Raw genomic sequence first — 27589 nt, forward strand, 5'->3', positions numbered from 1 at the left:
TATTTTGTTAGGATGTATGTGGTCCATTCAACTCGCCGGCACTCAGGTTACAGAACCAGTCTAAAATGTGTCATCGAGATGCGTAACAAAGGCGCGTTATCGGAGAGCGCACCTACACTGGTTTTTTGAGCGTTGGACTAGCCCGCGCCAAATAGAATAATTAAGACCCTTTTTTGCAGGTAAGTAGCACGTGCGGTTTTACTTAAAAATAGACAAAGGATTAGCCGTTGGGGCCTATTAGAAATCTACAAACTATAGTCACCATGATACTGTGTACATAGTTGATTTTACTCTACATATACACTCCACAGACCTTGGCGGGTGTTTTTTCCTTAGCAGGGGCGGGGGCAGGCTTGGCGGGCTCGGGCTGCGGTTCCGGCTCCGGTTCCTCTTCGGAGGACTCCGCATCCCATGAGTCTTTGATGCCTTCCTCTTCTTCTTTCTTTTCCTGTTTTTTAGGTTCCTCCTAAAAATCAAGTTTGTTAAATGTTAAACGGATTAATGTAAAAAAATCCTAATTTAGTACAGTCGGCATCTATACTACGCATTAAAACTATCTAGTTCTGTCCGCTACTATAGACACTGACTGTAAGATACTGCAGTTTAAGACTGGTTCGCACGCGAAACTGGGAACTGCTACCTTTTTTTATTACCAATAAGCAGGGCAAATATTTACATTCTAAAATGGGTCAATTTGTCTAGATTGCTTATTTCCAATGTGATGCCCCCTGGATCACGCAAGACATTTGATTTTAAAAGGAAATACGAGTATATCAAAGGCCTAAGCATCATAATAGGGTATTTGACTAGTAGTCAAAATAGTTTTGTTTTTCGAACTGTCAAATCTATTTTGCTACTAATGGAATTATATATAAAATACTAGCATGTAACGTCACAATCAAATTACCTACTCTTTATAGTTTTATACGGGTTTAAAAATAGAAATTGTGCCTAAAAGTAACTGCTGTCTACGTTTCTTTATTGATCTTCTGGTGCTTTATGCATGGTGTAAAATAAATTGTTTTAAATACAGTCAAATACTATATTATAAATCCATTATTTTCCACTAAACAATAATCTTTAAAGTACAGAGTATAGACTATATAAATAAATGCCTCACCTTTTTATCTACAATCTCCAATTCAACTTTCTTCTCCTCCTGTGGCGTCGACGGAGTATCCTGCGACATCTGACTCTTGAGCTTCGTAGGTTTGACCCTCGTGCCAGGCCTTGGTGGTTTCTTCTCAGACCCACCTACTTCAATACCCTGTGCTTTCAGAGACTCCAGCATAGCTTGAGCTCTGGCTTTCTCTGCCTTCTGTTTAGGTGTTAGCAGCTTCCCTTCGGCTTTAAGACGCTCTTTGCGATCCTTTTCCTTCTGTTTTTTCCTTTCTTTGCGCTCTTTTTCTAATCTAATAGCTTCAAGTCTTTGCTGCTCACGTTCCTCCTCCTGTTTTATCCTTTCCTCTTCTTCTTTCTTTAAGCGTTCCTCCTCTTCTTTAATTTTCTTAAGAGCTTCCTGCATAGCAGCAATAGTTTTTTTAGCAGGACCTTTTTTACCTTTGTCATCTTTTTCCTCTTTTTCTTCTTTGCCTTTACCTTTCTTCTTCTTTTTACCTTCTGTAGCAGGTGTGTCTCCACCTTCTTTTTCTTCAGATGGTGCCTTAGCTGGTTCCTCAGTCTTAACTTCTTCCTTCTTTTCATCTTTAACTTCCACTTTAGGCTCTTCTTTCTTGCCTTCATGTTCCTTTTTCTTGGCTTCTAATTTTTTCTGCTTTTCCCTTTCTTTTTTTTCCTTCTTTTTCTGGGCAGCCGTCTTGATTGTCACATCAAGTTCATTATCACTGCCTTCGTTTTCTTCTTCAGGTTCTACTTTGGTTTCCTCTTTTTGACCCTTTTTCTTGGATTTAGGTTTCTCTTCAACAGGCTCAACCGGTTTTTCTCCTTCAGTGGGTGGTGTAGGTTCCTTCTTGACTCCAGCATACTCCATTTCTAGTTCAGCAAGTACCTTTTCTAAGTCATCATCACTATCATCCTTCTTCCTTTTGGCTTTTTTACCTTTCTTGCCGGCGGGTTCTTTTTTTTCTTGAGCCTTTTTCTGTGGTTTTTGAGATTTTTCATCTTCGGAAGAAATAGCAGCATCGGGTAACGACTCAGCCGAATCCTCTATTTCCAAGAAGGAGAAAGCACTTTTATCCGCTGCCTTCTTTCCTTTGCCTGATTTTGGTAGCGGTTCATCATCAGACTCGTCTGTTCAAAAGCAAAATAAAATATTATATTTATAGCCCGTCAAACAAGTTTGTCAGTAGCAAAAGGCGCATAATTCAAATTTTCTGTGGGACGATTACCCTTCGCGCCTGCATTTTTTAAATTTGCCACTTTTTCTACTGACGGAAATGGATTGACAGACTATATTTCAAATTTACGTGTAATTAATAAAAATAATAATTAAGAAGTGTACAACCAGCCTCAAAAATCACTGAATGGTTCAATACTTCATTACACACACACACACTCTCTCCTGGGCAATTATTCGGATCCAATGGTGATAGACAACACCTTCCTAGTTTTTGTCTTCCACTTTGCCCAAAGTATGCAAAAAATATTATGACAGGTTGTAGATATATCTAATACCTTTAAACTAGCAATTATTGTTTATTTATTTATTTATTATTATTTTTTATTATTATTTTTATTTTATTTGATACACTAGCAGCTCTTAGAGCTGATGCGTGTATATCGAAGCACTTGTATTTTATTTTGCACTTTTTATATATATATATTTCGGGGATTTCTGAAACGGCTCTAACAATTTCGATGAAATTTGCTATATGGGAGTTTTGAGGGCGATAAATCGATCTACCTAGGTCTGATCTCTGGGCAAACGCGCATTTTTGAGTTTTTATGTTTTCCGAGCAAAGCTCGCAAAGCTCGGTCTCCCAGATATTTAACTCTCAAAATGACAAGTGCTACATGATCAGGGTATATATGATAAACAGTTATCCACATGATAAATCACCTGTCACTTTTTAACACCATATAATTGAAAGAGACGGATACTGTCACTGATTGTATCATGTTATCACATAGACATCTATGTACCATCATATCAATTCAGAAACTTTTGAGGTTAACCAAACAATAAACATGCATAATATAAACATAATATAAATTTACCCATAGACATGTTGGCTATTTACACTACAAATAAACACTGGCGATAATTATGTGACGGTGCCAAATATGCATTTCCTTATTGTATATGTGCCAAACATCAAGACAAGCCGACACTCAGATTATTGTCGTAAAGCTAGTGACATGGGTGTTTGTACTTTAAGTATAAGCTAATTAATTTATTAACTTTGTGTCTTATTAGTAACCATTTTGTATTGATCAATTAATTTTCATATAAGTTTCATATTAGTGCTAAAGTGAAATTAACTCGCATTTATAGACGGATCTATCGCGAATTTATTTTATTACCTTTATTTACCGACGTTTCCGTTTCAACACAGTTTCACTGGTCGTTTCAACACAAGTTTAAAAAAAAAAGTGTAAATAGTTACATATGTTTTGTAAAGAAAACAATTAAAATTCACTTGCAATCTGTCACTACTCTGCCTGTTGTAGGTACTAGTCAAAAAGTGGCTATTTAATGTTCATTTGTGATATTTATTTAAATCTGTGTTTTCCGTGTTAGCAAAATAATTTATGGGGTTTTAATGTAGGTAAGCCAACATTATAAGTAAGTTTTTTTAAATCCTGGTATAAGAATAAGTTTATTTTCAATAGAACACATAACAGTCCGCCATTTGTACATTTTTATTTTATTTTGTGCAATAAAGTTTAAATAAATAAATAACAGCAACTAGAATCAGTTTAAGTGAATTATATGAAGTTAAGGTTTTAGAAACTATGGAACATACATAACTATGTAAGTGCGAATTCATTAATTTTGTGGCCAGACTAGTAGGGTAATTCGCCAGTAACTGGCCACCGGCCAATAACTGGCCACCCTAAACTAAAAATGGATTCTATTCACCTATAAACAGAATTCATTTTAGTATAAGGTTTCAATGACTGGCCAGCCTTCAATAACTAGTCACCTTATTCTAAAATGAATTCTGTTCATAGGTGAATAGAATTCATTTTAGTTTAGGGTGGCCAGTTACTGGCGAATTACCCTATAACTTAATTTTTAATTTTACCAAACTATAATTTTAGAGTCGAAGTAAATTAGTTATTGTAGTAATCCATACCTTCACTGCTTGCTTCAGCCTTCTTCTTTTGAGACTTCTTAGATATTGAAACATTTTTAATATTCTTTGTGACTTCCTTGACATCTTCATCTACCGACTTCTTGTGCTTTGATTTAGCTTTAGGCTTTTCATCCTCACTCTCATCAGAATCTACTGCAATTCTGCAATAAATTGGTTGAATCAATAAAAATAATACACAGGCCAAGGATTGTTCTAAAATTATATGACTGTGGGCAGCCTCAACTCCTTCAAACATCTCATACATAATATGATTTGATGGAGTTTAGACAGTCACAAATCTGGAGAATGACCCCTAAAATGTTGATTTGTGGCATATTTAATATTAAATTATTATTTGTTAGCTTTCATAATTTTGTTAATGAAAAATAATTGTTGGATTTGTATTTCCTCTAGGCACAGAGGACCGCAAAACTTGCCAAGTCAACGGCAATATTAAAATAAAGATTCAAAATGGAGGGATTTTTTTATAGGCATCTGGGTGATTAGAGGATATAATTTTATACACTGCATAACATTGCAGGCTTAAAGACAGTTTAAATAATTGCTTTAATACTTCTACAAGCTTATAGTTCGTTTTTTTAGCATTAGAAAGAACTTGAAAGAAGGTAAGCAATCTTGACATGTCTTTTAATTGAAAAACGCTTTTTAAAAATCAGTAACTATTACTTATGAAAGCAGAAGAATACAAATGATCGTATTAGATTTATTATTGTTACATATTTGCCGTGACTTATTTTTAAAACGTGATTTTCAATAAAAAGACACATCAAGATTGTTTACCTTATTTCTAATGCTAAAAAAACGAACTATAGTATTGAGAAATCATGGTCAATTTGTAAGTGAGACCATACATAGCTAGGTAAGGTTTTTAAACAATTATGAACAGTGTATGAGTAACTGACTGTTTCTTTACTTACACAATATTGTGTACATACAATATTTAAGTAAATAAATACCAGTGCCACATAGTCATAATTTCATACTCAAAAATACAGTTCTATAAAGTGCCGTACAATTCATAAATTACATGCGAATGTGCAGTCTCACGTCATAATATTCCATGCGACCACCAGCTGGTCAGATTTTTGAAAGTACTTAACCTAAAAATAACTTACTTCTTTCCTTTAGTTTGCGAAGGTTTCACGCTCTCGATGTTAGTGGTTTCCACGTCGCTGTCGCTGAAAAGATTATTTAATTATTAATCTGTATGAATGTGCCTCGTAGTGGCAAATAAAATATATGCAGGGAAAATTACCCGTCCTCGGCATTCTGCAGTTTCTTTCCCTTCTTAGCTTTACCCATTGCGATATTTGCACTGTTATTAAGTCACAATGTCTTTTATATAGGGTTTTGATTGCTTGGTTTTGGTAAATTCTATCATGTGAAACGTAATCAATGCACTAATTTTAAGTAGCCGAATTAAAACGACTTTGCCGTCGTACTCAGTAGGTATTCACAGACACACGTCCTCCATTCACGTCAATTTTTGGTTTGACATATTTAAAAAAAATGGTTAGGCGTATTTCTGCACTCAACTAGTTATATGTAGGTCAGTGGAGCTTTACTGCTTTTATCGCCTTAATAAGCCCTGAACAGTACGCGATTAATCAGGCGATGTGGTGTTTTTTTCTTTGACCGGAATGGTTTTATTTGACACATGACCATTGACATTGACACAATATTGACATTTCTTCAAACCAAATTCAGCAATGTGAAAGATTTTGCATTAAATTCTTAGTCAAATTATTTTTGTTGTATACATAATGTACAAAGGCTTCACAAGAATATTGGCTCTTTATTGTACAGAAAAGGCACAGTCATGTGTTTCTCCATTTATAAGAACAAATGTGTTATGCACTCGGAACGGGAAGTTGGGTTGTATAGGTTATGTTTTTAAGAGGACTAAAAAACACGACCGCGGCGGGCCTTCCGCTTTATTTGTGCCTGTGCCGGTGAAGCCGAATCCTGATGACATGAACATAGGCGAGGAGTTCACGGGACGATTGAAAAAACAAGATTTACTAAAGATTTTGAACCGGTTTTATCAAAAGCCAGAAATACGCGTTTTAGCGTCTGAGAATGGCTTGGATGACCAGTTATTGCATCAGGCATTCCTTTCCTTCAGAAGACATTGTTTAGAACATGATCTGCCGCCTGATTTACACATAACTATAAGTGATATAATCCAAGGTAAAAATCTAATTAGAGTAATAAGACATCAGTTGATTGTTGAATGAAAACTCCGTCAATATTGTTGAATATTTAATTTTCAGGTGCTGGGCACGTAGATGACTTGTTCCCCTATTTTCTCCGCCATGCTAGATTAGCCTTCCCACATTTAGACTGTTTAGATGACTTGAAGAAAATATCTGACTTGAGAACTCCGGCAAACTGGTAAGATGGTCTCATAAAAAATATTTTCTAGGTAAATAGCGGTTAACGGCTAATAAGGATTTAAAACTGTTGCTTTTCCTATGCTTATTAGGCATCATCCATATATTAACATCACACAAAATTTAGATTTTTTGGACCTCCCCTCCCCCTTGTCATGTTTTTTCCTATCTTTTTAACATGTACTGTCACATTTGGCATGACCCTCCCTCCCTCTGTTGCTGTGACGTAATATGTGGATTATTTATTCATCATATGGTGGTTACACACTGGTTAAAAATATATACCCTAACCTACCCTAACCTATATATAAAACCTAACGAAGAATGATTAGATTAGATTAGATTAGATTTATTTATTTCACAACATATGATTACAGTACAAATTACATTAATGTCAATTTATAAGAATCTATATTGTGATCGTCAGAAATAAATTTAAATAATAGCAAGATAATCCAAATAAATTAATTTCATTAATAATACATAATATGAAAAATTTCACCTGAGAAGGATCGTCAAATAATAACAATAATAAACAAAGACAATGTCAAGAATAGGTATGCGAATATAAATTATACAGTTATGTCAAAAAATTCACTTATTGAATATAATGGGTTGTCCAGTAAAAAGTTTCTCAATCGACGCTTGAATGTTGTATCGGATGTTTCCGTCCTTATTTCTGCAGGTAATCGCTCATAATAAGTCGGACCGATAACACGCGGGTTTTTTGCTGCAAGCGCCATGCGACGTGGAACTGTTCGTAATAGACCTGTAGTTCTAATGTTTATACCAGATACCTCAACGCGTTTAAACAAAGATAAGTTATTTCTCACGTACATAATGATTTCGAATAAATATAATGAGTAATGCGTCATTATTTTATGCGTTACAAAAAGGTCTCTGCATGAATGTCTACGCTTCACACCCGCTAGCGTTCGTATTGCCTGTTTTTGCATAATAAACACTCGATTGGCATCCGTAGAGTTCCCCCAAATGAGTACACCATATGTCATAAGTGAGTGGAAGTGAGCATAGTAGACCGATGTTAATGAAACGTACGAAATAAGGGGTTTCAACTTCCGTAACTAAATGCGAGTTCATATGTGCATAATTGTAAATTTTGAATACTTCTTGTAATATGCGGTTGACCCCTTACTATTCTGGTTTCTAAAAGTAGTGTTAAATTTATTATGACTATTAAAATTAAGATTTTCATTTGTCACCTTTTAGTTTATAAAAAAGAGTCCCCAGTAATCACATACAGAATTAAAACAAATTAGCATTGCAGTGTTTTTTCTATGCCAACTTTTTATTTCAAATTGATACATGTTCACATTTCACCAAGGAGGAGTTTTGGCTAAAGAGTGTCAAGTTCCGGCGGTTCCGTGGTCGGCTCCCAGGCAGGGGCGAACTGCATTGCAGCCATAATTGTGTGTTTTTAGTTTTAAGATAAATTTTATAATAATATGTATGCTAGTTTTAATTTATCTATGGGCCAATTAAATAGTTGCCTGAAAATAAATATTTTCATTTCTACATCTTTGTGAACTTCCTCCAGGTATCCTCAAGCTCGGAGTATGAACAGAAAGATAGTATTCCACGCCGGTCCAACCAACTCCGGAAAGACATACCACGCCATGGAAAGGTTCCTTGAAGCAAAGTCTGGCGTGTACTGCGGTCCGCTCAAACTGTTGGCCACCGAGATATACCATAAATCTAATAAGAGGGTGAGGTGACTGCTGTTCATGGCATTACTGTTATATTAAGTAACATTTTAAAACCCTGAAAAACAAGATTTATTATTTTTAAATATTGAATAATAAATTGTAAAGAGAATTCATAAATTCATAAATCATAACAAATGGAGAATTCTTCTGCGAGCCCTATGTCCCTGATGAGGGATAACAGGAATACATCATCATCATCATCATCAAAGAGAATTATTGACAGACTGCTTGCCACAAATTCTGTAAAGCATTTATGACTTATGAGATCATTGTTTTGTGCACCAAGGCTTTCCATTCTACATTCTGCTTTCTTGTCTAAACTGGTTGTTATGTTCACCAAGGCTCTCTATTCTGTATCTAAAATGTGTCTTCTAGCCACCTAGAAGTAGATTCATGGTCATTTCTCCATACAAACGTACTCCTCGTTTTCCTCCGTGGTTTTTGAAGCTAGAGCAATGATTTTTTTCAACACAGATTAATATTGTCAATATCTGTGTCGGACCGTTTTGCTTTTTTTGATATTTTTGTTTTTTAAGGCGCTAGAGCCCTTCAAAAATGGCCAAAATGGCCTAATTGACTATGCCGCAATGAGAGGCGTGGCATTCAAAACTGATATCAATTAGCCAAAAAAGCAAAACGGTCCGACACAGATAATTTCATAATCATTTAGATTTCCAAATTTGGTTACGATTGGTTAAGTTTTGGAGGAGGAAACAGAGGAGTACGAAACCTCGATTTTTGAGATTTTTACGCAGGATTTTTCGCCTTGTCCTTATCGCACTACTTTAAGGTGCCGCTTCCGTTAGCGAGACGGGTATATTTACCTAAAATATTTAAAACTCAGCTCCTGTTTCTTCTTAAGTAGATATAATATGACTTGAATAATTCTTCAAATAGTCCTTAACTCTGTATCAAACTGACCTGAAAGCTTTTTATAAACAAATCAACTATAATGTAACTAATTTTTACTTTATAGTTCGTTTTTTTGCATCAGAAAAAAGGTAAACAATCTTGACGTGTCTTTTTATTTGAAAACACTTTTAAAAAAAAGTCGCGGCAAATATGTAACAATTATGAATCATATACGATTATTATGCGATTATTTACATTATTTTGTTTTCACAAGTAATACTTACTGATTTTTAAAAAGACTTTTTTCAATAGAGTATAGTCTTTTCCTAATGTTAAAAAAACGAACAGTACAAGTACCTACTTCAGCCACTTCTTTTATGTGTTCTTATCTTTATACTTTCAGGGCACACCCTGTGACCTTATAACTGGTGAGGAGCGCCGGCACGCCAGCCAGAGCAGCTCCCTCATTGAGTCAGACCTAGAATCTACCTTGGACAACTCGGACACACTTGTAGAGATTGAGACTGAGTTAACACCATCCAGCCACACCGCCTGCACTGTGGAGATGACTTCACTCAATAATACTTGTAAGTATATTTAATTACACAAACGGGTCTACCGCGATATAATTTTTTACCTTTAATTCCGACGTTTCAGCTGAGTTGCACCAGCTGTGGTCACGGAAAGACTCGGGAAGATCGCGGTAGACCCGTTTGTGTAATTAAATATGTGTACAAAACGCGAGAGTTTAAAGTGTTAGTCATACCAGGCGTAGCTCACTCAGCGATTTCGTCGCGTCGCTTCAAGTACACGCGGCACCAATTTTGGTGGCTAACTGTAGTAGTTGGCGTGCACCGCTACGGAACGGACGCCTGCTCGCGCTTGCGCCACCTTGCATATCTGTCGTAATAGACGCGTTTTGTTAGAGAGTGAACCTTCTGTACCTAGTACTATTATTTATTCTGTGGACATACCTAGAATAAGGAACATGCATAAACTGGTATTGTCTTGGGTCGTCCCATTCGTTTTTCGTCAAGTTCTTAAATTAGTCCTATTCTGCTTTCGTCACTCATTCTACATTCGTCACAATCGTCGGTGGCTTTCAATGTAGAATGAGTGACGAAAGCAGAATAGGACTAATTTAAGAACTTGACGAAAAACGAATGGGACGACCCAAGACGATACCCATAAACTGTAGGGTGTGCTTGTTGCGAGTGAAGTGTTTTTACACTAACTTGATGTTTATCAAGTTTCCGATTCTACACAGGGTCTATAGAGCTAAAATGTCTACGTTTAAGTTTTAAATTTGTGTCACATAGTGGCTAACACGCTCAGTTGACAAAATTAACTGACATACAAACATTTTGTAGACCTATTTACACACTTTTATTTAGCTTCACTGCGTATATCCCTTTGTACCTATTATGGTGCTTCAAACCTTGTAACTTAAATTTGAACCATTTCTAGGAATCCAGGTGTCTCATTGGGTTGAAATTTCGCATACTTCCGTATTTCCGATGACAATGCAATATTATGCTAACATGGAGGTGATCTGATGATGCAGTCGGAAGGTAGCCAAAGGAACTCTTCGGTGGGAAAACATAAACACATTGAGTTTAGGCTAGTTTAGGATTTAAAAGGTTTCGAAACGTACTTGATAGAGTTGAGACACATGCAAAGTACAGTCGGCAATAAAAGTGTGTATCAAAAAATATTTTTGACGGTCACTTGTTACAATGAAAAAAGGTCTATAAGGTTAAGGTTAGTAAAGGTTAGATCATTGTCTGGAAACATTAATTCATTTGTTTTAATAATTTACAGATGAAGTAGCAATAATTGACGAAATACAAATGATCGGAGACAGAGGGCGCGGGTGGGCATGGACGAGAGCGATTTTAGGTATGTACTAGTATGTATATTTACTAGAGATGCACCGGATATTCGGGTACTATCCGGTATCCGGCCTATCCGACCCTTATTTTACTATCCGGCCGGAGACCGGATAGTAACTTTGCTTGATTTCGGAGTAAACAAATTGGTTTTAAGAAACAGTCACGGTCATAATCGTACTCGTTTATAATTTAAAAACAATTTATAAATTCCACTCACTTGCACGCGTACACATTTCGAACCTAGAAATGAGGGTAGGAAAATAGTAGGGTAGAACGGGGACAATTGAAACACGTCTTGACTGAAACAAGCCAAATTTCTTGAAAACTGCAACACCTATGCATGTTACGCAGTACTCAGTCTATGCGGTCGGTCATTCTTAAATCCTGGACCAATAGCGCTCGAGCGCACGCTATTTTAAACGTCAAGCTTCTATGAAATTATGTCGTATAAATAACACTTGCACTGCGTGTGCTATCAAACTCAAAATCGTTGCAGACTTATATTGGTTTAACTCTATCAACTTCACTCGTCAAACGTCGAGGACGATTTTTTCATAGACTTTCGCTTGTCTTCTACAGGGTGGCCAAATAACAGGTATACACTTTAGTTTTTGTCATTCTATTCTATGTAATATAAAAATTATGAAGTATTAATTCTTGTTAAATATAGTATTTAGGGCCGGCAATTAAATATGGAAAATAATGTCAGACAAAAGTATCTACTAAGAGTCGCACCAAGAAAAGTCTGCAGCTGATTTGATAGCCCACGCAGTGTAAGTGTTAGTTATACGTCATAATTTCATAGAAGTGTGACGTTTAAAATGATACTTGCACTGCGTGGGCTATCAAAATCGCTGCAGACTTTTCACGGTCTCCTCCTCTCACGGTCCCTAGAAAAAAGTCAGGAGCTGTTAAATCAGCGGATCTTGGGGGCCAATCAATGTCACCGTTTCTCGAAATTAATCGACCGGAAAGCGTTCTTGGGTGAATCAACTTTTTCTTGACACTAGTTGCCATGGTTACGGTCTCCTGGGTCACTCTTAAAATACTAGTTACTTCGTTATTTAAATTAACCAAACTTGACTTTTTTGGTAGTTATAAGGCCTTTCCATAATGGGACATCTACTAAGCATGTTTGTAGAACATGGTACAGCAGCTCTTCTAAGAAAATGCTACTATTGTGTCCTGGCTGATGGGACAGAATAACAACAAGAAATAGTTGATCGACCCTCTTATTAATGTTTTTAAGAACTTTTTAATAATTAAAACACGTTGTACAGCTGTAAAACGCTCCATAACAAATTTGCCGTATGTACACAAAGTAATTTTCGTGCAACAACTGTCATATTTGCCGCCACAACAAAATGGCGGCAATAGTACATTATTGTCGAGGCTCGGAAGTAGCTACTTGCAGGCTGAGGATTCGTTTTAAACGGACGACCTTGGGAGTCCGTTTAATTGAATCCGAAGCCAGCAAGTAGCCTTCCAGCCGAGTCATATATAGTGCTTTTCTCAAAAATGGTGCCAGAAATATAAATATAATAGGAATATTTTACAAAAGCAACGTTCTTACGTATATATTTTCACAGAAAAAAGTAGAAACAATTGAAAAAATTATCTTTGCCGCCTTTTTATTTTTTTAATAAAAAAATAGAAGTGTATTTTTCTGCCGAAAATACGTCAACCTATTTGAGACAGCTAAATAGTCGCGGTACTAATCATCTGTTTGGCTGTTTAATGGGCCTGTGCCTTCATTTGATATGGCCATTTCAACTTTTAAAAAGTTTGGAACTCGACAAATAATGGAATTTGTATGCAACATTGCAGTCCCAAAATCGAGACTGCAATGTTTTTCACTTTTTTATTTTTGACTGACCATAAACTACGCGCTTCGCGACCTATTTTTTAAACGGCAAAGTCGACTTTGCCGTCCATTTTTGAGAAAAACAAGTTGTATACCCCCAAGTTGGCCACCCTGTACACGCGGTAATAATTTACCCCCCTATTCATAATACTTTACGGGCCTTATTTAGTTAAATTATGTTTTATCCCTTTGTTACAAATACATAAGTCAAAATGACAGATAAAGACAAACGATTCATAACAAATTCAGGCCAGTAACGCGTTTATGAATAATGTCATTGCTTATTAGTAATAAGCACCCCGTTATCAGTGGTGAAATTTAATTGAAATGTTAGGGTTGGCACTTACTCCCCCACCGTGCGGGTAAAATTCCGCAAGCTATTGGGTAAAAGTACGCAGGTGGGGTAATTGTTCGCATCATGAAAATTTCAATGATAAAGTTTAACGAATATTTATGAAATTGTCTGATCAATATTTTGGAACCACGTGAGCTGCGGACGCAAAGCGCAAGCAGTTCGACACACGTCGCATTATTGATGTATAATTATGACCTCTATAGTTCATTTAAGTCAAGTTTTGATGCAATAACCAAGCACTATTTAATATCTTAAGTAAAGTGTTAATAGTTATTTAATATTGTTAAATTAGTACGTGGATATTGATCAGACAATTTCATAAATATTCGTTAAACTTTACTTTATTGACAATTCCATTGAAATTTTCTTGATGCGAACAATTACCCCACATGCGTACTTTTACCCAATAGCTTGCGGATTTTTACCCGCACGGTAGGGGAGTGAGTGCTAACCCTTTGCATTTCAATGAAATTTCACCACTGATAACGGGGTATGCTTATTACGAGATGACTATTAATTTACACCCTTATTCATAAACCCGCTGCAAACCTCAATTAGTTAATAATCGTTTGTCTTTATCTGTCATTTTGACTTATGTATTTGTAAGAAAGGGATAAAACATAATTTAACTAAATCAGGCTCGATAAGTTTTATGAATAAGGCGGTTATTAATAACGTTGTATTGCAGGATTACAAGCAGATGAGATACACTTGTGTGGCGAAGCCGGCGCGATTAATCTAGTCGAAGAGATATGCAACACGACGGGTGAAGAGTTAGAGGTACTTATTTTATTTATTTTCCTAAATTTGTTATCTATCTATCTATTTAGCCCTTTTGTTCTGAGTTAGAGTATATCTCTAAGCTCAGTGTGCCGCTTGGCAAAGGCCTCCTCTAGCTCTTTTCATTGGGGTCTGTCGTGGGCCACTCTTCTCCAGTTCGGGCCTGCTGTGAGTTTGAGTTCATCCTCCCATCTTGTTCCGAAATTTGTTATAGAGCTGCCTTAATATAGGTACTTACAGACCACGCAATGCATGAGATTTTGAACATATAACGTTTTTAGGGTTCCGTACCCAAAGGGTAAAAACGGGACCCTATTACTAAGACTCCGCTGTCCGTCTGTCCGTCCGTCTGTCTGTCACTAGGCTATATCTCATGAACCGTGATAAGCTAGGCAGTTGAAATTAGCGTTTTTTGCGTAATGGTACGGAACCCTTCGTGTGCGAGTCCGACTCGCACTTGGCCGGTTTTTTAAATGTTTTATAGACCTAAACTTCATACATATTTTTCAGGTGCGAACCTACAAAAGACTAACGGAGCTCAAAGTAGAGGACTGCGCTCTAGCGTCGCTCGACAACGTCAAGCCTGGGGACTGTATAGTGTGCTTCAACAAAAACGACATCTACAGCGTGAGCCGGGCCATTGAACAGAGGTCAGTTACAGGCAGGTATCCCTTATTTCTGTCGTTAAAGTGTACCACCGTTCAAAATGCCAACATAACTGACAATTACTAAACTTAAGAGCCCATCAACGTGCACACTAGCTCCAATTAATCGTGATTATTTAAATTTTACGACAGATATTTAAAAAAGGGGGCCGCTACGTACTGTATTGTGTATTTCAGTACCTTTTGAATATATCAAACTTGTTTTTATGTTGCTGGATTCGTCGAACTAGGACCTCAAAACAAAAACGGCCGTTTTAACTTTGGACGCATAGATTGACGAATCCAGCAACATAAAAGCTAGTTTGATATATTCAAAAGGTACTGAAATGCACAATACAGTACGTAGCGGCCCCGTTTTTTAAATACCTGTCGTTAAATTTAAATAATCACGATTATTTAGCAGTGGCGCTAGTGTGCATTCATTGCAAAGACATGGTATCGATGACCAGTAAAGTGTTGCTGTTATACGAGTAGTCTTAGTACCCCAATATGCGTAAATTACGCATAGTGTCAGTCGTGCAAGCACTATAAAATACTGACGTTACATTATGTTTGTACATATACCCAGCAGTATCGTAACTAGTAGGGTAAATCGTCAATAACTGGCCACCGGTTAATAACTGGCCACCTTATACTAAAAATGAATTTTATTCACCTATAAACAGAATTCATTTTAGTATAAGAGGTTTCAATAACTGGCCGCACTTCAATAACTAGTCACATACTAAAATGAATTCTGTTTATAGGTGAATAGAATTCATTTTAGTATATGAATCAATGAAATGTATTTATTTGTCATAGTCAAGTTTATATGACTTTCAAACTTCGTCAGGTGACAAGCAAAAGGGGCTATTCATGAATTACGTCATTTCAAATTAGGGGGGGGGGGTCTGGACATCTGGGGGGTACGGAACCATGACGTAGGAGGAAATGGGGTCATTCGAAGCATGATTTTTGTATGATTTTAGGGGGGGGGGGGGGGGGGGGTCAAAAATCGGTGACGTAATTTATGGACAGCCCCAAAGTCACTAATTACTAAACAAAATTAAACAAAAATCGACCTTCTTTTAGTACTAATATGGTTCACTATGGCTATGGAATTGTGGTGGTACTTAGTGACTTTTGCTTGCACCCGACGACTTGTTAGTTTGACATTTGAAACTTTTCTCAGGGGGCATGAAGTAGCAGTTATATACGGAAGCTTACCACCCGGCACTAAGCTGGCCCAAGCCAATAAGTTCAACGACCCAGACAGCGCATGCAAAGTTATGGTGGCCACGGACGCCATAGGACTTGGAATCAACTTGTAAGTCTCTTTAACAAACTTTTTTTTCATAACAAATTCCATGACACGTGTTGGCAGGGTCGTCATGTAAGGGCGGGGGTAGGCGACGACTAAATACCTGGTTGTATAATATGTATCGCGTTTTTTATGTCAAAAACGGTACTTATATATACTAGATTACTGGGTATACATATCAACCATGAGGTAACATGTTGGCAGGGTCGTCATGTAAGGGCGGGGGTAGGCGACGACTAAATACCTGGTTGTATAATATGTATCGCGTTTATTATGTCAAAAACGGTACTTATATACTAGATTACTGAGTTTACATATCAACCTATCACCGGGGTTGCTCAAGCCAACAAGTTCAATGACCCAGACCGCTCATGCAAAGTCATTTTGGCCTCGGACGCTATAGGACTTGGCATCAACTTGTAAGTACCTTTACAGTACATATGGTGCTACTTTACCGCCCTAGGGCGGGATTAAGGACAATACGTGCCTATGTCAAAAATTTAAAGGGCCATATACTGTAAAACGTTGTACAATACACTCCCTTCGGTCGTGTTTCAATTTATCGCCACTCGTTGCGAATTCCCTACTTCTCGCACTTGTATCGTAATGTACTATTTTAGAACAGATTTATATATTTTTCTTTCTCTTTTCTTATTTAAAATCCCCCAGTTATTTAGTTATTTTCGTCACACTTGCTCGAAAAAGATCTTATTTCATGCAGGTGTACTGAAGGGTAAAGGCCTATATTGTTCCCGCGGGAGTTATGTATTGTGAAAAAAGAAGCTATAACTCCCTTACTACATTCACAGTTATCCCTTCAATTATTATTATTTATATATTTTTTTCTTGTTATCTTTTTAGGAGCATAAGAAGGATAATTTTCTACTCCCTAATAAAACCGGTAATAAACGAAGATGGCGATAAAGAAATGGATGTCATAAGTATATCACAGGCTTTACAAATCGCAGGTAAGATTTTTATCTATAATCACTTAGTTAATTTTTATATAAAATTATAATTTTTAGTTACTTGTCATTTTGTCAAATTTGAACGTAACCAACCACGCAAACATACTAATACGGTAAGCTTGTTTACCGTATCAGTATTTTTGCGTTATTTAAAAATGTAATTTATATTTCTCATATCAACTGTCGCATTCTGTTTGAGAAATAAATGTCTTAACCCTTTATAAGGCCCCAGTTATACAGATATGCTACGTGAAAGTTAAATACACTACCATGTTTGTAATGCACTGGGGAACACATCTACGGCAAGAAAAAAACGAAATCATTAAGAAAAACATGTGGTCAATATATGCACTCTGCCTGTTAGTGCACTTGAGTTTTCAGATGATCTGTTTCCAATACACCTATTCATTGACATTGACATAACAAACATAAGGTGCTCTGTACAGACTGGCGTTTAATTGACTACATACGGTAAATCGAACATTATTGTGTATCTTGTGGTGGGTAGGATTAATATACGAATATCACTGAAAAAACCATGCAAAAAGTTCTAATTACAATACTTATCGATACAGCATGTAACCTTTTATAATTTTATTAATCTTAAGTGGCAAATGATACACTTTCCTGACACTACAAACAACGTAGTGCAGTTATTGCAATTCACGATGGAGAGTGGATTTATCAAAATTAGACCTTGTCATCATACCAATAAGAGTCTCGCCACTCGCCATCGTGAATTGCAAGAGCTATAATTCAAATTATTAGATACAGCGACGTGTATATTTTTAATAGTATAATGGAAACAATGACGATAGCTAGCTTCCCTTGACAGGCGTAGTCCATAAATTGACCACATAATATAGATTAATTAATTACACTAAAATTAAATACTGACCGAAAAAGTATGAATGAGGAAAGAAAGCCTGATATATTCGCTATATAATACCATTATAGTTAAATAAAAAAGAGGATGTTCTTCTCCGTAAATGGTTATTAACTAAGTGGTTTCCAAATCGTCTCTGCCTTATAAAGGGTTAAACCATAATTTTAATGTTATCCTGAAAAGGTCGCGCCGGTCGCTACGGCAGCGCGTGGGAGACCGGATACGTGACCGCATACAGGCCGGAAGACCTGCCAACACTCAAGGAACTACTCAGCAAACCTCCAGATCCGGTCACTCAAGCCGGTCTCCATCCCACCTCAGAACAGATGGAGCTATATGCATACCACCTACCTCACGCAAGTCTTAGCAGTCTCATGGTGAGTCCGGCTTTCGCATTTAGACACTTGTACATCGCCCACACTGTTTACTGTACATCGTGACTTATGCCTTATGTAAAGGTCCACCGATGTACAGTTAGGACTCAATACTGCCGAAACGAGCCAATCACGAAGAACTGGATTGGCCGCTGCCGGCACCAAAGACTATTATGGACTTAGTTCATCTCGAGGCTGTGTTTGATGTACTTGAAATATATCTGAGGTTAAGGTAAGTTCACATATTGCGTTGCTGTTTGTACTTTTGTCCTGTATTTGAGCACTAACTTCCTGCAGCCCGGCCTTCGGCCTCTCATGTAGGCGCGCCTCTAGGACGCTTCGGACCTTAGGCCCTACGCGAAGCTCGGCCTTCGCATTTAGATACGTGTACTATTGTCCTGTTTTTGAGCTCTAACCTTCTCTGGCGAAAATTGTATACCGTTGCGTGTAAGGACTTCTTTTACATGTCTTTTGTTTTGGTGACAAAGCCTTTCGTGCCAAATTTGTAAATTCGTTCCTTCTTTGACGACACATGCATTTGCAGTTATAACTCTCATTAGAAGTTTATACAGATTACCATCTCTGATGCTGACAGCTTTAACTTGGCCGCTCTTGGCTTTGAAGATACGCTTATCCTTATCGGCTACCTCAATATAACCGTGGTCTAAGGCTGAACCAGCGGAGAATAGGTGTTGTCCTGCTTGCGGTACATACCACACGTTATTTAAGTGAGCACGATTCCATTTGCCATGTACAGACATTTCTACGTCAATAATTCCTTGGCCGTAAGCATACATAACCCGATCATCTCCAAGGCGCAGGGCTCTTGGCTTATCGAAAGGTGTATAGCTTCTGAACCAATTTGTGCTAGACGTGACATGATGAGACGAACCAGAGTCGACGATCCAGTGTGGACTTGGATCGCTAAGACGAGACAGGAACGCATCTCCATCATTTTGAGTGGACTCGTTACTCGCAGGTTTCTGTTTATTGTTTCGCTTCTTAGATTTCTTGAGCAAGAAACACGCTGATCGCTTATGTCCGACTTTGTTGCAATGTGTACATTTTACAATCGGTTTACTTGATATGAGAGCTTCGTCAGACGTAGATGTAGAAGGATTAGTACCAAGATCTCCAAGGCGCTGCTCGTGAAGACGCAGACGTTCCATAAGGGTAGAGATATTTCTACTATCTTTAGGCACCGACTCCCAAGCATTTTTGAACTCGAGGTATGTTGAAGGTAAGGTATTCAATATCCTGTTCATAAGTAATGATTGAGGGAGTGCTCCTTCTTCCTTTAATTCGTCGTTGAGTTGTTGCCATAATGTATGTAGCTTAGAGACGTGCAAAGCAATATCATCAGCTTCATCTTTCGTATAGGTAAACAACTGGCAGTACAACAAATCGAGTCTTCTCTCATTCTTCTGCTCGTAGACCGAGTGAAGTTTATCCCACATTTCCTTTCCAGATTTGGCAGTGAGGATATGCCGTTTCGGTTCGGCGGACACGCTACATCCTATGATGCATTGCAATAGTGAATCGCGTTCTTCGTATTTGATAAGCTTCTTTTGATAACTTTCGGTTTCGGCAGCCGGCGCGTCATCACTTGGCGGAACAGGAACAGTCTCGACGCCTTTTACTATACCTTGCAGTTTGTGCATAGTTAGTTGCAGGTTTATATCGAACTTCCATTCTAACCAGTTGTCTTGACCGCGTAGCTTTTCAATATTAAAGCGGTGTAAATCTAGTTTTTGACCACTCATATTTCATACGAAACACAAAAAAAGGCTCAAAGGATAAATCTCATCCGGAAATAGAAGATGAAAACTCACTATAAAAGGTATATTTGTAAATATTTAACCATAACCTATTGAAACAAATATTCCTCTAGGACAATTTTTATTGAAGTCTGTCAAATATACATTTGAAAATACAGCAGTCATATAGAAAAGTAATGTACCTGATGGCCAGTTCCAACAAGCTCGCTTCGGCTTCGCATGTAGGCTCATCTCTAGGACGCTTCGGACCTTAGGCCCTACGCGAAGCTCGGCCTTCGCATTTAGATACGTGTACTATTGTCCTGTATTTGAGCTCTAACCTCCTGCAGCTCGCTTCGGCTTCGCATGTAGGCTCGCCTCTAGGACGCTTCGGACCTTAGGCCCTACGCGAAGCTCGGCCTTCGTATTTAGATACTTGTACTATTGTCTTGTATTTGAGCTCTAACCTCCTGCAGCTCAGCCTTCGGCCTCGCATGTAGGCGCGCCTCTCTAGGACGCTTCGGAACTTAGGCCCTACGCGAAGCTCAACATTCGCCATAGCTCTCCACACCACGTTTCCACGTAAACCATTGCGGCTGTGTCCCTGATACAGCTTACTCGCATTTTTAGTTGGGTGTTAACGTAACCATGATAAGCATAACGCGTGATTTCAAACCTAGAATTATTGTAACCTTGTTCGCAGGATATTTTCGTCCACCTCTGCACCGTCGACGACTCGCTCTACTTTATGTGTAACACAGAAGCATTCAAGTTCCTAGCGGAGATGATTCAACACGTTCCTCTACCTCTACGAGCGCGCTACGTGTTTTGTTGCGCGCCCATTAACAACAAACTGCCTTTCGTGTGCGCCACCTTCCTCAAGGTCAGTCATTTGTATGTGCCACCTTCCTCAAGGTCAGTCATTTGTATGTGCCACCTTCCTCAAGGTCAGTCATTTGTATGTCCCACCTTCCTCAAGGTGTCATTTGTATGTGCCACCTTCCTCAAGGTCAGTCATTTGTATGTGCCACCTTCCTCAAGGTCAGTCATTTGTATGTGCCACCTTCCTCAAGGTCAGTCATTTGTATGTTCCACCTTCCTCAAGGTCTGTCATTTGTATGCGCCACCTTCCTCAAGGTCAGTCATTTTTATGTGCCACCTTCCTCAAGGTCAGTTCCACAAAAATGTTCCATGAAAAAGATTCCCAAAGATGCAATTTATGCATCACTGCAATTTATGCAGATGAACGCCACGCAAATGTTGGCTAACCACCTTTAAACCACGTTTTTCTTATCTTCCGAGTTTAACTAAGTTTTTTTCGAAAATAACTAGTACAAATAACAACACAGAAATACAAAAAAAAACATGTTTACAAAAAAACTGTCAAAAATACGATCGTTGTGACAAATCAACTGGTGTTGCCACTATTTTTCGCCCTTAGTTTCATTTGTTTATTTTTTACAATTCCAATGCAAATAGAATCTTGTCTGGTTTCGCTTAAGCGACTTTTATTTGACAGATGGTCCGTCAATACAGCCGAAACGAGCCAATCACGAAGAACTGGATGTCAAACACAGTTGACTGGCCGATGCCGGCACCAAAGACTATTATGGACTTAGTTCATCTTGAGGCTGTGTTTGATGTACTTGAACTATATTTATGGTTGAGGTAAGTGTTCATATATTTATGAGCGACGACCACCGACTTACTAGTGAATGTACCGATAATTAAGTCAATCTATTATTTAAACTAGCGACCCGCCCCGGCTCCGCACGGGTCACACAAAACTTTAACAAATTATAAAGTGTCATTCTATGGAACTTGCTAACTATGTAAACAAACCGCCATATTGAAATTGTCTCTGAACGATGAATTTACTAAGTAACTTTTGTTTACATAGTTAGCAAGTTCTATAGAATGACACTTTACACCTAAACCTTCCTCAAGAATCACTCTATTGATTGGTGAAAACCGCATGAAAATCCGTTAAGGAGTTTTTATGTTTATCGCGATCATACAGACACAGAAGCGGCGGGGTACTTTGTTTTATAAGTTGTATAGATGTTTATTTTTTTTTTGTTCACAGTTACCGGTTTCCAGATATGTTTCCCGACGTGAAGTTAGTCAGAGAAATGGAGACAGAATTAGACGCCATCATTCAGCAAGGCATTTTCCAGATTACCAGGTAAATTTATATAGTCAAATTCACTTATTCTCTTAAAACCCACCCATAAAAGAAAAAAAAATACAGATAAATTTTAACCTATAGTAAATGACATAGAGTCGATTTTGCTTTGTTTAATCAACGAGACAAAGGATAATGCAACTCTATTTCAATTCAATAGTACATTGTGTAACATGGGGCGTAAGTTAAATATTGCAAACGAGAGTAAGTTAAATCGCGACGGCTTGCCGGAGCGATTTATAGACTCGAGTTTGCAATATTATTACACCCCGAGTTACACAACATTTTTCATCACACTTGCGATACAAAAATGAAGTATAAAGACAAAAAACTGTTAATGATGATACTAGAAACTTCATTACTCCCTAGGGAAAACGCTTTTTCTATTACTCCCGCTAAGCCTGCGTGTAATTCCACATTTACTGAGCGACTGTAATGAAAAATAATTTAAATTTAATTTTTGGCAATAATCACTCCGAACGAAAAAATATATGTGTCCCCTCTTTTGAACCATGGGTCCAAAAAATATGAAAAAAATCGTAAAACAAAAACTCAATAAATACTTTCAATGAAAACTATAGCGAACATAATCGGTCCAACCGTTTTTGAGTAGGTATTGAAAAAGTCTTCTCTTAGTAAAAATACGTACAAATCGCTGCGAAAGTACCTACTCCCTTTTGCTTGTAAATCTTGTAATGTTACATGATGCTTGTCTTACTAATAGCCCCCGTTTAGCCTATTCTGACAGAATGGTAACTACGGAACCCTACACTGAGCATGGCGCGACATGCTCTTGACCAATTTTTTATTTTTAGTTAGGGTGGCCGGTTATTAGCCGGTGGCCAGTAATTAAAGATTTACCCTACATCGCTAACAGATTTTAGAGATCCAAGACAACTATAAATAACCTCGTCACCATCGATCGATCGGTAGATCGGTTTTTAGGGTTCCGTACCCAAAGGGTAAAAACGGGATCCTATTACATACTAAGACTCCGCTGTCCGTCTGTCCGGCCGTCTGTCACCAGGCTGTATCTCATGAACCGTGATAGCTAGGCAGTTGAAATTTTCACAGATGATGTATTTCTGTTGCCGCTATAACAACAAATACTAAAAACAGAATAAAATGAATATTTATGTGGGGCTCCCATACAACAAACTTTTTTTTGCCGTTATTTGCGTAATGGTACGGAATCCTTCGTGCGCGAGTCCGACTCGCACTTGGCCGGTATTCTATCTTGATTAACGTTCTGTTAACTATTGCAGGTTACTAAGGAACTCCGAGCAAGTCCTTCGAGAAGACAGCGAGGACGCGGCACACGCGAGACATAGAAAGCCGAGACCTCACACGAGAGACGAGGGCAAGGGAAAGCTCTCAGAGATGCTCGTGTCTAAGGTAAGTCACAACAACACACAACAACAAACACACAACAGGTAACAAACAACACAACAACAACACACAAGTATCAAGTGGGTCATTCTCAAAAAATATATATATTATGTCTGCGGTAAGCGCAGCGTAGGACGTCCACCCACAAGATGGACAGACGACCTTGTTAAGGTCGCCGGAAGACGCTGGATGCGGGTCGCTTCCAACCGGTACGAATGGAGGTCCAAGGGGGAGGCCTATGTTCAGCAGTGGACGTCTTATGGCTGAGATGATGATGATGATGTCTGCGGTCTAATTGCCGCGACCCATACAAAATGTATGAAAAGAGTCGTGGCAATAGGGAATATTAGGCAAAGCTCTGCGTAGGTGTCCACTAGCACATACAGTAAACAAACCTCATTGACATCATCAATGACACATCATGCGTCACTAGGCCTACCGTGAAACACGACAATCGAACGTTCGGTTTCTGCCTCTATCACTCTTGCCTATTAGATCGATAGAGAGGCAGATAAAGAAATTTCGATTTTCGCGTTTCGGGGTAGGCTACCTGTAAACAAACTACTATCCAACTAATTTTAATGACTTTTTGTTTATTTTATAATAAGGTGTATTCGGGTGATTCCTAATGTCGGAAACCATCGGATAATTCCGAAGAGGGACTTTTATTATGATGGAATGGTGACAAAAAGACGGACAGCGGAGTCTCAGTAATAGGGTCCCGTTTTTACCCTTTGGGTACGGAACCCTTATAAAAACAAACCAATTGGTGGTTTACAAGTACAGTCGCCAACTGATATATCGGAGCGGCCGAGGTGTTCAAAATATCTGAATAATAAAATAATAATTTAGCCTATATACGTCCCACTGCTGGGCACAGGCCTCCTCTCAAGCACGAGAGGGTTTGGGCTATAGTCCCCACGCTAGCCCAATGCGGATTGGGGACTTCACATACACCTTTGAATTTCTTCGCAGATGTATGCAGGTTGCCTCACGATGTTTTCCTTCACCGAAAAGCTAGTGGTAAATATCAAATGGTATTTCCATAAGTTCCGAAAAACTCATTGGTACGAGCCAGGATTTGAACCCGCGACCTCCGGATTGAAAGTCGGGCGTCATATCCACTCGGCCACCACCGCTTATTACCCACGGTTATTTTATAAATTTAACATAAACCTATATTACACACAGCAACACTCCTAACTGTCCTTTGGTGGACTTTATGCCTTTTGTAATAGGCATGTGTCGTTCACGAGTGAGTGATTTAAATGAAGTGTATCATTTGACTGAACTCACTCACTCTTCAACTCAGTGCAGATTCAACTCGCTCATTTCGCTCAGTAACTCGTCTATCTCAGTGTTCCTTGCTCGCTCTTTCCCACACATGATTCGCATGAGCCGGCCGAGCGTGACGAGCAAGCGAGCGAGTAAGACGATGCGAATAGGTTTCGGACCGTTTTGGAAGAATTCGGAGAGTGTCGGGAAAACATGGCGGGATCGTATCGTGCGATTCGCCATCTTGGTCGCACTTTTGTCATCTGATTGATTGACTTCTCTCTCTCCTCACTCGTGAACAATATTGTTTACAGATTCACTGAGCGAAATGAACGAAATTAGTGATACATATCACAGCGAGCGAAAGATATGAATCAATATTTTCAACTCAGTGAAGCGTTTTGCGCATCTCTATTTTGTAATAAGGTCCACCGATGGACAATTAACAGTGTGGACGATTGTACACTACATTTTTTTTTTCTAGGGCCTAATAACACCACAGATGCTCAAGAAATTGCAACAAGAATTATCAACAGATAAGAAACCGGACACCGTCAGAGCGAAGCCAAATAGAAATAGAAGAAAATGAGTGGACTTAGTTGTACAATTTTGTGTTTGTGCTTGACAGATGTTTTTTTTATACATTTGTTTTTCTATCTTGTCATAATCATAATCATAGTTCTTTATTTGTCAGAATACAGAAACATAAGGTCTTAAATTATTATAAACATTCCTTGTATTCAGCATGCAAGCAAACATATAAATTTTTATTAAATTTAACCTAAACAATAAATAACCTAATTATACAGGATGATTCATCAGACGTGAGCAGGAGTAATCCTGCACACTCAGTAACTGATAATTGATCGATCACCGTCGTATTTAGGTGAAACAACCACACTTTTGCCTATTTTTTATCTTTTTTGGTGAGGGCAAATTTAATTCTCTACAATCATGGTCACCCTACAAGACCTAATTAATAAACATATAACCTCTTTAACCGTAATGACAGCATTTTGATTACGAAGAAAACAAACTGTCAAACTTGAGTGAGATACGAGCTATCAAAAGTAACCAGACCGTGATGACAGTGATGACATTCAATTTGACACAGAATATCGGTGCATGTCGTATAAAATTAATAACTTTTATTTTCAACATGACTAGAAAATTAACGTTAACCTCACTAATACTGATACGAAACAGTTGCTTATAATTTACGAAATGCGCAGTGTTAGTCCTGCTCACGTCTCCTGAATCACCCTGTATACAAATATAGGTACATGTCAAAATAATCGAATAAAATCATCAGGCCACGCCATATACTTTATGTTGTTTGTGTTTAAGTAGAGAACCAAATGCATTAGAATCATTTGTCCAGCACATAACAATTGGAAATACGTGTACATAGTAGTGGATCAATGCTGAATGAATGTTTATTAAAGTGATGTAATGTTATCAAGCCGTTTTATTTCATCGCTACTCATACATAAGTAGCCCATAAAATACTGCCATATTTATTTCTATACCTATGAAGTTATATCTATGAAATTTGTTATATAGTGTCATGAACATGGCAAAATTGAATTTTGCTCACTATTTTTGTAAGGCTGGAACTTACAAAAATAGTAAGTACAATTCACGTGACGTGACGTGAAAACATTGTTTTTTTTCGATAATATTCAATTTGAAGTTTCTAATAACTGTTAATAAAATTAAGCTCGTACCAAAGAGAATTTGAAATAGAGAGTTACTGTCATGGTAAATTATGTAGCTACAGTACATTTACTGCCATTTTTCGACAAACGATTAAAACTGTTAGAACGCCATTTGACTTTGATCATTATTCTTTCACTGATATGTGTTAACTTGTTAAATATTAATATTAACGCCATCTACTCGAGAATAGTCTGAAGGTTAAGGCGCCATCGCTCAAAAAGATTGCACCATACCTTTGGCCTAGTGTCGAGTAGATGGCGTTAATATTAATATTTAACAAGTTAACACATATCAGTGAAAGAATAATGATCAAAGTAGTCAAATAGTCAAATGGCGTTCTAACAGTTTTATTTTCTGTCGAAAGATGGCGGTAAATTTACATTGGCTACATTAATTTACTTTGACAGTCCGTCTCCATGCACTCTATTCTCTTTGCTCGTACGTTAATTTGATAACTATAGTTGGTCAAGCAGATCTTGTCAGTAGAAAAAGGCGGCAAATTTGAAAAATGTAGGCGCGAAGGGATATCGTCTCATAGAAAATTTGAATTTCGCGCCTTTTTTTACTGACAAGATTTGCTTGACCATCTATATTTCATAGATAATTCAAACAAAATTCGCAAATGCCCTTGACTCCCGGGTTATCACTTTGTAAAAAAGCTAGATTAAAGTATGTGTGCCATTTTTTATTACTTTTGATACCTTGGCCTTTAATAACGATAAGTACAGTTATAATTATTTGACTCCATTCGAGGTCTGACCGGGCTTGTGTTATTACTTAACTATGAATGTTTAAAATTAATAAGTCAAAGAAGAAAAGATGGTTTCTTTGAAGTGTTTCTTTTATTTGTGCCTGATTATTGCAACGACACAAGGTAAGTATACTTTTTATTCTTCTCCATTAGTTATTATAACCAAAAAATGAGTTA

At 37.8% G+C, this 27589-nt stretch overlaps 2 protein-coding genes and 1 long non-coding RNA gene across 3 annotated transcripts in view; 2 read left to right on the plus strand and 1 right to left on the minus strand.

Moving 5' to 3' along the window:
- Positions 1-5784, minus strand: part of LOC134806449 (eukaryotic translation initiation factor 5B) — a 74215-nt gene extending 68431 nt beyond the window's left edge. The window contains exons 1-5 of the mRNA XM_063779730.1: positions 5536-5784; positions 5396-5458; positions 4260-4420; positions 1121-2250; positions 314-466 (exon numbers count right to left, since the gene is read on the minus strand). Coding sequence (XP_063635800.1) covers positions 314-466; positions 1121-2250; positions 4260-4420; positions 5396-5458; positions 5536-5582 — 1554 coding nt within the window. The 5' untranslated portion in view covers positions 5583-5784. The remainder of the gene's footprint in view (positions 1-313; positions 467-1120; positions 2251-4259; positions 4421-5395; positions 5459-5535) is intronic.
- The window catches only part of LOC134806460 (uncharacterized), a 157205-nt gene that overhangs the window by 83173 nt on the left and 46443 nt on the right, over positions 1-27589 (plus strand). The window lies entirely within an intron of this gene.
- On the plus strand, positions 5861-26400 carry LOC134806390 (ATP-dependent RNA helicase SUV3 homolog, mitochondrial). The gene is made up of 15 exons (XM_063779641.1): positions 5861-6470; positions 6554-6674; positions 8232-8400; positions 9656-9839; positions 11074-11151; positions 14052-14143; positions 14654-14793; positions 15980-16114; positions 16970-17076; positions 18146-18339; positions 20797-20976; positions 21613-21761; positions 22180-22278; positions 23544-23673; positions 25427-26400. Exons 1-15 carry the CDS (start codon positions 6044-6046, stop codon positions 25529-25531), a joined length of 2310 nt encoding a protein of 769 aa, XP_063635711.1. The 5' UTR covers positions 5861-6043; the 3' UTR covers positions 25532-26400.

Source organism: Cydia splendana, chromosome 3, assembly GCF_910591565.1.
Source record: "Cydia splendana chromosome 3, ilCydSple1.2, whole genome shotgun sequence".
Classification (NCBI taxonomy): Eukaryota; Metazoa; Arthropoda; class Insecta; order Lepidoptera; family Tortricidae; genus Cydia; species Cydia splendana.